Source organism: Danio rerio, chromosome 2, assembly GCF_052040795.2.
Source record: "Danio rerio strain M-AB ecotype USA chromosome 2, GRCz13ab, whole genome shotgun sequence".
Lineage (NCBI taxonomy): Eukaryota > Metazoa > Chordata > Actinopteri > Cypriniformes > Danionidae > Danio > Danio rerio.
In genome coordinates, this window is record NC_141022.1 from 53,512,530 (window position 1) to 53,524,645 (window position 12,116).

The following is a 12,116-nucleotide window of genomic DNA, read 5'->3' on the forward strand; positions in this document are numbered from 1 at the left end:
ATAAATGTGTTCTTTGTAAGATTCATCGTTTGAAAAAATCTACCAAAAGGTTTTTAAATATAAGAAAAAACTTACGTGAGATTAAATACCTGCGACGACGTCATCGTCTCTGTGATAACTCAAATGTTATCAAAGTCCTTATTATTTCTTGAAGTTAATAATAATAATAAAAAAAGGTTATTTAACGTTAAAGTCCTTTAACGTTAAATGTATTCTATACTCTTGGGGTTATGGATTTATGACTTTTTAAAGCTCATATTTTACATTATATATGTATATAGCCTAATTTACATGATATACATTTATATTATCTATATTATTATATTGACGCCATATCAAGGGGATTTTAAAGCCACCGGGGTTTTTTTTACAGAACTATAATGGTTTCTGATTCGTCGTCAATCAATAACGTAAACCTTGTGGTATTTTAATCCTTATTTAACAAGTTCGTATGTAGGCTGTTTGCATTTATACATGTTAAAATCAACATAAATTCGTTATTACACAAATACAAGTAAGAATCCAATTAAAACCAACACGGCCGCCATGCAGAAAAAACAGCTCCGGTTTTAGCTGGTAGACCAGTGTGGTTCCAGGCTGATGTTCAGCCATTTCCAGCCTGGTCTTAGCTGGTCAGGCTGAAAATGACTAGCTAAAGCCAGCTTGACCAGCCTGGTTTAAGCTGGACATAGCTGGTTTTGGCGGGGCTCCCAGCGTGGCTAGGCTGGTTTCAGCTGGCCATCTCCCAGCCTGACCAGCTAAGACCAGCTCCTATCGGAAGTCGATGGCAAGGATGGTTGTTGATTCATAATTTAATATAGTTCATATTGTACATAATATAGGTACACAATGTACATTATATGATACATATTATATTGACGCCATATCAAGCCACATTTTTAAGCCACTATGTTTTTACAGAACTATAATGGTTGTCAGATTCATCGTCAAACAATACCGTTGTGGTATTTTAATCCTTACTTAACAGGTTCGTATGTAATAATTTGCATTTATACATGTAAAAATCAAATTTGTTAATACCACGGATGCAAGCAAGAATCCAATCAAAACCAACATTAAAAACACTTGGACGAACTCGAGACATTCTAGAAAGAGTGGAAAGAAAGTAGTTCTCCCGGCATGTGTCGTTTGAATTATGTATCAATGAGCGAACACTGTTCTGGAACTATTTGATTTAGCGGAAGAATTTATTCACTGTGATTACAAAGTTTAACCAACAACATGTATGTCTTTTATTATATTTATTTTTACGTAGTTTTTTTAAAAGGTCACTCACAATTCTATATTATTTATAACTTAAAATATGAGTTATAATATTTAATCACGTGTTACTACATTAATAACTAATAAACTTAATAATATAATGAAATATTTTGTTAAAGTCAAATCACTCCATAAAAATGAATTAAATTCTACATTAATTTAATTCTACGTTCTTACATAAATTCTATTTGGGAAAAGGAGCGAAGGGGTGAGTTTAGGACCCTGGGACTCATAAACCGTGTGGGCGGAGTCACAGATGATTGACAGGATATTCTGGAGGCACGGCAGGCGAGTAATCTCTGGCAAACTGACCACAGCCACACCGTCAGACTACCGACAGCGATTTTTAAAAACGAAAATCCGTCCCAAACCGGGGATTTCATCGAGTTTTGATGCCGAGATATTGGCCGGTAAGCACCATCCATGGACTTCCATCTCTGACGATCGTGTTTGAGAGCTGATAATGATGAAGATGAAGCTGCGAGCGGCGGGAGGAGAAAATTACCGATGCGACTTGAATTCCGTTAACGGAGCGGATCGGGAGAGCGGCATCGGGGCGGCTCAGCTCGATAAGGAGGCGGTTTTTGAGTGGTTCGGGCTACAGTTGAACCCGGCCGGACGCGTGGAGTTGCTTTGCGGGCTTCTGCATATGTGTCAGCCGTTAGAGCTGCGTTTCCTCGGCGCCTGTCTAGAGGATCTGGCCCGGAGAGATTTCACCGTCCTGCGGGACTTCGAGATCCGGGCCAACAGCCCCGCCGATTTGGAAGGGCTGGTAGACGTAAGCGATCCCGTGGTGTTGTCTAAACTACTCGTGTATTTGTCTCTGCTCGGCTCCAAGAGCAGGGAATGCGCCTGTATTCTCTTCAGGACGTTGAGTCGGATGGACGTGGGTATGTACGGGACTCTACCGGAGCCGGAGACGGTGGATCAGCTGCGGCTGCTCTTCACCATGGGCTCGCTACACCCGGCGTTCAGTTTCTATCAGCGGGAAGAGCTGCGAGCGCAGTTGGACAGACTCCAAAGATGGGTGTGTAGCAATATTTACCTCAAAATCACTGACATTAATAAAATTTGCTAAAATTGTAATTAAGTTATATGGTTTGAACTAGTACTCGAAATAAACAATCTTAATAACGTTAACGTTATATCATAACGACATCAAATGGTACAACCAGGGTATTTACATGGAACTCCAGAGAATTTTACCATTTTACTATTGTATCATGTCCATAAACATGATGGAATGGTACTTTTTCATGTATTGGTTAAATAACTATTAAACATATCTGTATGTAAGTTTAAGAAACTAGAACTATGCTAACAGTGTCAGTGTTTATATATAACAGTCAAATAATATAAATACCATGGTCTTATGTATATCATGTTGCGAAAAAAGCAATACATTAGTACCATGGTATTTTTAGGAGTACCACCCTAACAGAAAAGTAAGTACCATGGTACACTGATGATATCATACGATTAAACTTTAGTTTCTTTATTATACACCAAAATATTAAAATGCATGTATTATGGTATTTACATATCACTCCAGGAAATACTATGGTTCTACTAGGGTATTATGTCCAAAAACATGGTAGTTATTATTAATTGTTTTGTGTTAAAGTCACTCATACTTTGGCTTTCATTAAAAACATGGAGAAACGTATAAATACCACGACTAGAACTATGCTAATATCGTCAGTATATAATACAGTTACATAATATAAACACCATGTTCTTCTGAATATCATATTGCTACATAAACATGACATTAGTACCATGGTATTTTTAGGAGTACCACCCTAACAGAAAAGTAAGTACCATGGTATACTAATGATATCATATGATAAACATTTGGCTCTTTATTATACACCAAAATATTTAAATGCATTTATTATGGTATTTACATGGCACTCCAGGAAATACTATGGTATGTCCAAAACATGGTATTTTTTATTGATTTGCGTAAAGTCACTCATACTTTGTCTTTCATTGAAAAATCATGGAGAAACGTATAAATACCATCATTTTGAGAACATTAAATATACTATATTTGTTAGAGTACAATATTTACAGCCTTACCAAGGTATTAAAATGCATTATTATGGTACTTGTCCCCAAAAAATCATGATTTATGCATTGGAAAAAGTCACTAATAAAATGTCCAAAGACAACATATTAATGTATGTCATGATATTCTTATAAAAACTATGCCATGGTAAATGTACAGAATAAGTAGAAGCCATGTAGGGTTTCAAAATCATGAATCAACAAAACTACATTATTTCTCACACTAATACCATGCTATATTTTAAAATACCAAGGTATTACAGTGTGAGACCATCAGTATTTCCTAGTTCCACCACTTAAACAGACATTAAGTGGTGCATGAACAGGAATAGCCTCCAGTTAAACAGGAATGCATGCTGGATCTGTTGGAATTTCTTGCATACTTTTCAATCAGTATCCCGGTTGGAATATAAGATCCACTTAAATAAACTAAAATCCATCTTTGATTCTTATTTGATCTAATGACATATTTTATGATATTATTTTAGGGCATGACATTTACAGGTCTAACAAATGTCATGTTATTGGTTAAAGGAATTACAAAAGCTACAGGAGTTTTTTTTTCCAGTTTTAGTTCAGTAAAACAGGATTCATTAAAAAATTAATAATGTATTGATTTATTATCATTAATCAGCCAGATACGTGTAGGATACATGTACTTACTTGCGTTAAAGATTGGCAGTTGTCAATAAGTTCAGTCAGGTTAAAGCTTAGCCTTGAAGACAGGGTAAAAACTGTGGTCAAATATATTCAACATTTATTTTGGAAAAAATTATTCCACTAACATTAAATGTACAAAAAAGTGATTAAAGTTACTTTAGTTATCAAATGTAAACTATAGCCAGATGTCAACAAACCACTTAATATAAATATCCCATATCAGACATCCAAACTCCAGTACAACCAGATGATTGAACATGACATTTGGTTTGTAAATTCATCTGTGTCTTGCAGGAATTTTGGGTCATGCTACAGTATGTGTGTCCAAATGCCATTCTCCCTGATCTCCTTTGATATTTTTCTTTGTGAAGGACTTTATTATGGGTTTTGCATTTTGTAAATGAGGTCATGTGTGCTATTTTTCATCACATGGGACGTCCCCACTCATTAGACTGAATCAGGTCTCCGAAATGACATTCTCTGTCTGTTTGTGGATGTTTGTTGTTTGTTGCTGATGTCAAGTTGAGAGTAATGGTTTAAATGATGGTGATGAGTCATGGTCATGTAAGCTGCTGAGGCATTATGCTCAATTGCTTTAAAACAAGAGGAACTGGGTGAGGGGGGGGGGGGGTCGTTTGGTTTAATCAAATTAATTGACACACTGACTGATTGGGAATGGTTTGATTTGGTTTGCCTAGTTCCTTGATCGTACATCCCAAAATCTGGAAACCTGTCAGGGTACAATTCACATGCTCAAATTCTACATACGTTTTTCTTACTTATTTAAAAAAAAAAAAAAAAAAAACTTTTGTGTGCAATAAAGAAATTATTGATCTAGGCAGTCCAGAGAATTGTAGAACAATCGTTTCAATGCGATTGAGCTAAAAACCAGGGGCTAGTTCGCAAAAAAAAGTTGATTTTTCACATATTGAGCATTATTAAATGAATGGTTTGAGTGACAGCAGTGGTTTTTGTGTCAAAGTTTGAGCAGGCCTATCATACATGTATTTTGTGTACCTGTGTGAAATGTTGTTTTAATGGCGATTTCAGTTTACACTTAACAAAAATGACGAAAAAAAAAACACTGCATTAGGGAGTAATGATAAATCAACATAAAATCACATTTACGATTTAGCAAAAGCTGTGATTTTTCTCGCATATCATAAGCAGAAAGTATGATCAGCTGTAATTTTCCTCTGAAAACCAGTGGGTGCTCTCGTGAGTCGCGCAGAACAACCAAATATGCCTCAAAGAAAACCAGGAATTACCAGTCTGTAGCTGCGTCCCAAATGGCACACTATACACTCATGCACTATGTACTTGTGCACTTACACACTCAACAGCAGAGTATATGTAGTGTCGTCCCAAATTGAACACTAATGTTTTTTTACCCAGCGGAAATTCAAACCCATTCTCTGATGATGTTTGTCAGTGGCCAAATTAGTGAAATAAATGACTAAAGTTCCAAATAATACCTGCCATGAGTAAAACTGCATTCACCATCAGGAGGCGCTATAATCACTCTTATAGGAGAACTTTGCTTTCACAATCCAAAATAAATCAAGTTATCCAACATCAGCGCCCGATAGTTCCGCCCCTTCTGCTTCATGAGCAAAGCTGCGGTCGTTGTGTGCGCGAAGTATTCATCATTCCACATTTCATTTTATCGGTTCAACGAGTGCATCATCCGGGTAATTAAAGTGCACTTATTATTCTCACATTTTACATTTACATTTAGTCATTTAGCAGGCGCTTTTATCCAAAGCGACTTACTTATTTTTAGAGTTTTCAGTGTGAACGCACTACTTACATTATTTATACTACAAAATGTCATTGAATAGTGCATAAGTATGTAGTATGTACTATGTAGTATGCTAAAAACAGTATGCGTGTTGAGTAGTATAGCTGCGTCCCAAATGGCACACTATACACTATGCACTCAAGCACTATGTACTTGTGCACTTACACACTCAACAGGATAGTATATGTATGTAGTGTTGTCCCAAATGGCACACTAATGTTTTTTTACTAAGCGGAAATTCAAACCGTTTCCCTGATGACGTTTGACGGTTGCCAAATCAGTGAAATAAACGACCGAATGATCAAATACCTGCCGTGAGTATTGCCGCATTCACCATCGGGAGGCGCTATAATCACTCTCGTAGGAGAATTTTGCTCTCACCATCCAAAATAAATAAAGTTATTCAACATGTGCGTCCGATAGCTCCGCCCCTTCCGCTACGTAAGCAAACCTGCGGTTGTTGAGTGCGTGAAGTGTCCATCATTACACACTTCATTTTAGCGGCTGAATGAGTGCATCATCCGGGTAATTAAAGTGCACTTAATGTTTTTAGAGTTTTCAGTGTGAACACACTACTTACACTATTTATACTACAAAATGGCGTAGAATAGTGCATAAGTATGCGATTTGGGACGCAGCTTATGTCTGAAGTTTTTAGAATTCGAATAATAGTATGCGAGAAGTACCCGTATGACCTACTACTTCCGGCAAGATTTTAAAGTGTGCGTCCGATGCGCTATTCCATGATGCACCGAGAGAAAAATTCATGAATGGGAGTGAATCTGTGCAGCTGACATGGGTGGAAGGTCATGTTATCATGACAAAATGGCGGATGTAGTACATCCGAGTTCCATTCGTACTGCTCACATTCATACTGTATAGAACATACTTTTCTAACGGCCGAGTAGTACATTTAAATTTAAATGCAGTACGTGCCGACTACTAGGCGATTTTGGACGCAGCCTATGGTAAATCCTTGTAGGATAAACCGAAGATTAAACTGCTTTTATTTGATTCAACGGATTAATAAACACATGACCATGACAACATGGGATGTATTTTAGTTTTTATTATTATAAATTCTTTAATAATAAAGAATGTATTGATGCTAGTTTGTCACTGCTTATTTGAATGCTATTATGAAATCTATTGTGTGATATGTATGATATATAAAACATGATATTCTGTGTAAGAAGACATAAATTTACAGAAGTATTTAGTTTAAAGTAGGGCTGCAACTAACAATAATTTTGATAATCAATATATTTGCCGATTTCTTTTTTTTCTTTGATTAATCGGATAAAAACTAAATGTTTTTAGATTCCATTTGACGTTTTCCTTATAACTAAATAAAACCATAAATCAGGGTATTATTTATATATAAGAGTATAATTAAAAAAAGTTCAAAAGCAACATATTAAGTTTAATAATCTTTAATTTTGACATTTTAAACCTTAAAATGAAAAAAACTAAGTTTGTTTTAAACAGTTAAGCTTCTTAAAATATCTTTTATATTATATTATAAATATCTTTTTTATTATATCTCTAACATCTCTAAATGATCTAAAATATAAACTAAACAGTTTTGACTGGTCTGGGGAAGGTCTGATTAAGAAATGTTACACGCTACGATAGCATTTAAGTGAATAAATGTGAGACTGTTGGAGCTTTAAGTGTTGCCGCCTTTTCATATATATTTGCATTTTTTGTGTTTGGCTGAGCACCCAGTTGAGATTGATGTGCATTCTTTTGTTAAATAATTTTTGATGATTTTAGTTGATATTTATAATAATAAACCTAAAGTTTGTCTAGTTAAAAATGTATATTTATACTCACCTTTTTAATAACTTATTTTTTTTCCCCCACTGTCACAGAGCCAGTTTTCCAGACCGGGGTTTCTCTGTCCTCACCGTGAGGATGATGGAGACTGGACTCTTTGCAGCAATGCAAACCCACACCTCAGCAGCACATCACAGCGTGAAGGTATCACACCTCTATATTTCAGCACAAAGACACACTGATACAAAAACTGTTGCAGAATTATAATGATGGTGTCCTTTTGATGTTGCAGTGGTGCACATTGAGAAGATCATTTTGAAGGAGATTTCTGTGGGAGGAGATGGCAGGCATTACAGTTTCGAGGTAAGTTTAAAACCCCTCCGAGACAGTTTCAACACTGACGGTTTATAAAAGAAGCTTAGAGAGCTTCAGGATTGTGGGAAATGATTTAGAATGATGTGTACCTGTATTTGTTTGGCTTGCCAGTTAGGGAGTCTTTTCAGGAAGCATGGGAAGTTGAGCTGTAATACAAAACCAAACTCTCCACTATTATTACGTATTACTACACTGTTATTGTTATTGTCTTTCCAGAATTTAGCTGGCTAAAATGATTGATTATGTGGTGAATTTTTATGTTTAAATACTGTGTTTTTGAATCTAAATCTATGGGGATGGCACTCTGTGGTACGGCGTGAACTTGTACCGTGTCTCATCTGTCAGATATATGCAGGAAATTTGCATCAATTAAAAAAATGTGAACACAACATTTGCTTGATTTTGTATTAAAAAGCCTCTATTATGGGTTTTGAGAATGACCTTCCATGTAGTGTGTAACACCGCTCTAAGTGAAGTGAAATATCCAGTCCTAAATCTTAAAGTGCACCGTTTTTAAACTATTGATTCATTTATATAAAAGTCGACTCAGTGTTTCAAATGAATTGTCTTGATAATGAGTCTTTAGCTGTTTCAGCGTGACGCGGATGCAAAACTTAACCCCCGCCCAATTGTTGTTTGAGCAAACCCAGGAAAATTGAAACCTGCAACCTCCCCCAACTAGCACAGTAGCAAAGCAAAAGAGAAAGACAAACACTGTAGCAGATCCCGGTTGAATCAAGTCATGAAGACTCTGTGCTCAGCCGGATATTATTGGAAGTGTGTGGGAAAATAATTGTTATTTTCTCTACCGAAAGATGAAATTGTGAGAGTCAGTGGTTGAGGTTTATTTTTGCAAAAATACCTCCGCATTATTATGTATGTGTGGATTAATACTGAATGTGTATCACTGTTTTACTTATTGTTAAGAATAGAGCAATATGCTGGTGTTAAACTGCATTCGGTCTCACACATACCTGCCAACATCTGTCCCTGAAAATCCGGGAGACCGGTTGGGTTAGATTCAGGGTGGGAGATGTCTGAATAACACGGTTGAGAACCGTATACTGTGGACTTTGGTGTTAGTAACTACTATGAAGCGTGTTTTGGGTGGCGGCTGCGATCGGATCCTATACCAATGCTTGCGACCCAGGGGTTTCACAGACCATACCAAAATGAAACAGGAGTGTTGGCAGGTATGCTCACACATACACTATGCACTCTGAATACTTGAATATTGTTGATAAGTCATGCTGGACATTTCACTCTCTCTCGCGCTGAACGCTGTCAGTATCGACCAATTGAAACAGGCTGTCATCCGTCCAATCAGCGCAGATTAGCTTCCCGCTAAGGAGGGGTTTGGGAACAAATGAATCGCTAAAAGAATCATATGGAAGTCGCTGGGTATTTAGGTAAAAATAAATGCATACTATAAGACAATGAAAGTGTTTTTTGACCTTGCATGCATATCAGCCTGTTGTTGGAGACTCTTAAAATCTAAATATGATCCTTTTTAATATATAATAGGGGCTCTTTAAATTCAGTAATCATGGAATTCGCAAAATGGAAAGTTTGATTATTAACTTAGCTGTTGGTAGATTTCAGAATCTGTGTTAACAGATGTGCACTAATGAATTAAAATGTGGTAATTTTGGTCATGGGTAAATTCTGTTTTGCTATTTGACACAGCTGTCTATAAGTGTGCAGTATTTTCAGATATTAAGTATCATTTGGTTAAATTATTCTCCATATAATCATTACTTTGTATTGTGTTTTTTTATCATAGAATGAAAATATTTATTAGCTGATGTAGAAAAGGTTGTAGCTTAAACCACTATGGAAGTTATTAAATTTAACATCATATTAAAAATATTATATATTAGGACTGGGCAGTATGATGGTATATTGTTTCTGCAGAATAAATTGTCAACATTAATATACTTCTGTTTAATCATGTATACCTTGATATATAGATGAGTGTGTGAGTAGCTTGCATGTATGTGCAAGAGCTACATCAGTATGGGCTCTATGCACAGCTCGTGTTTTTCCACCAATGATGAACTTCCGGTAAAAGCTTTATGTGACTATTTTAAATTTCTTTTACAGCATTGATTTGATGATGTAATGTACTTCAAATATAATCAGTTAAATAGACTTAAGCAATAATTTGGTTGTTAAAGTGTAAAAAGAGACGAAAGTCTGTTTAAACGTAGGCACCGTCATTAGCAGCAGGCTAGCACAGAAATTCCATTGAAACTGGGGTAAAATTGATTTCCAAATTTTAAAGATATGGGCTTAATATAAAGGTGCCCCTTTTTACAAGATGTAAAAGCAGTCTCTTGTGTCTTTCGAGTCAAGCTTCAGCTCATAATACCACACAAATAATGCTTTATAACTCTTTGAAACTGCCCTTTCAATCCTAATTGTGCTATTTTGGTGAGTGACCCTTTAAATTCAAATAAGATTGAGCTTTTTTCGACAGAGGACGGAGCTGCAAAATGCCTGTGTGTCAGCATAGTGGCAGATTCAAAAATTGAGAAATCAAAAAACTGGGCTGCTGTGTTACACTAATTAAAATGAAAGAAAGTGTTAGTTCTATATAGCAACAAAGTATCAATTGGGGTCGTAAAACTACAAGTCTGATTTGAGTTTATTGTGAGAAGCTAACACTTAAGGGAAATTAAAATCTCAGTCCTAAATTAAACTGTATATTAATTTCTCAAGCACACAAACAGAAAAGGTCGGCATCACCTCAGCCAAAAACAGTTTGAAAATATGGTCAAAAATCTAATATTGGAGATCTCTACTATATTTTAAATATATTCATGTTTTTAAGTTCAATTTAAAAAAAAAACTGTTCTGAGGTGTTTACGTTTATTTATTATAATTTTTTGTTGACTTTATGGAATAACTATGTATTTAAATAAACTACATCCTGAAATAAACAGTTATCATGAAATTAAATTACGCATCACGTACCGTAAAACAGAATTTTGGTCATTCCACCCACCCCTAATATTCTCCTTGGTGTTGTTGAGCATGTTATTCCAACGAGGAACCCGGCTGGCTCCATTATGGGATGTTAACACCCACGTTTCACAATTCAATCAGTTCCCAATAGATAAAATCAAATCCTGCGCTACTTTCTTTCTCACTGAACATCACATTTCACGCAGCGAAAAGTTTGACTTTGATAAAACGCTTTGTTTTATTTGTGCTCACGTGGTAAAGGACATTTAATGTTGTGTAGGCCCGGCGTGAATCGATTCACAGTTAATCACAGTTAATGTCTCGGTTGAAGCTGTTGTTTTAGATTCGCTTGCATGCTTTGCATTATTCATGGTGTTAAAAAGGCTTTAAAAAGAACGTGCCTTCAGCCTCTACGGCTCCAAACCTCATCATGAAGGCTGAGCTACACTCTCAGTGCTGTACATGAGATTGTGTCTCTCCGGGACAAGTGAGGAAACATGCAAAGCCTGAGCTGTAAACATCCGGTTGTTGATACAGAGTTGACAGCCTCACCAAAGAGGCTTTGGCTGGACTCGCAGTGAGAGTATGGACTAGTGCCAAAACAGTCGAGGAGAGGGAGTGAGTGAGAGTGGCCTGACCGAGAGAAGTGCTTTTCTTTTCTGTTGCCTAATGTATCGTGTAATTTTGCGGGGTGAAAATTGCTTGGGAATTTTGCAATTCGGCTTTATCACAAAATATGGGTCACGGTCTGATGAATAAGCTTTTTAAAATGGATTGCTGTGTACCAAGGAAAATCTGAAGCAACACTAAAAAAAAAATGCTGGCTTCCACACAATTTCTTCATGTTGTCCCAACACAAACCGATTAAGCTGTTTTTACAAATTGAAGTTGATTGAACGTAAAACAATCAAGTTATCCCCCCAAAAAGAACCTGAAACATAAAATAAAACAATAATGATTCAGCTTGTTTTAAATAAGTTGTTTGAACAAGCAGCAAAAAATCTCTTTTGATTGATGATGAGGATGATGATGATGATCTTGCAGTGTTTTGCAAATGACATGTTTTTTTTTTAGACTGTACTGCAATAGTCGGATGTCTTCGATAAGTGACGAATGAGTCATTTTGGCATTTTTAGGTTGAGTAAATGGTCTGTTTGGTCAACACATTCACTTTGACAGT

At 36.1% G+C, this 12,116-nt stretch overlaps 1 protein-coding gene and 1 long non-coding RNA gene across 7 annotated transcripts in view; one reads left to right on the forward strand and one right to left on the reverse strand.

Annotated features, from left to right (window-relative positions):
* The first annotated feature begins 1,571 nt into the window (after positions 1-1,571).
* The window catches only part of zcchc2 (zinc finger, CCHC domain containing 2), a 45,452-nt gene continuing 34,907 nt past the window's right edge, over positions 1,572-12,116 (forward strand). For all 5 annotated transcript variants that reach the window (XR_015478973.1, XR_015478972.1, XM_087241435.1 and 2 more), the window contains exons 1-3: positions 1,572-2,311; positions 7,690-7,798; positions 7,887-7,957. Coding sequence is in view for 3 of the 5 variants with exons in the window: in XM_087241435.1 (XP_087097561.1) it covers positions 1,748-2,311; positions 7,690-7,798; positions 7,887-7,957 (744 nt within the window). In the remaining 2 variants the exon portion in view is untranslated. The remainder of the gene's footprint in view (positions 2,312-7,689; positions 7,799-7,886; positions 7,958-12,116) is intronic.
* Positions 7,675-12,116, reverse strand: part of LOC147837253 (uncharacterized) — a 37,305-nt gene continuing 32,863 nt past the window's right edge. For both annotated transcript variants that reach the window (XR_015479068.1, XR_015479069.1), the window contains exon 5: positions 7,675-7,809. This is a non-coding gene — a long non-coding RNA (uncharacterized LOC147837253). The remainder of the gene's footprint in view (positions 7,810-12,116) is intronic.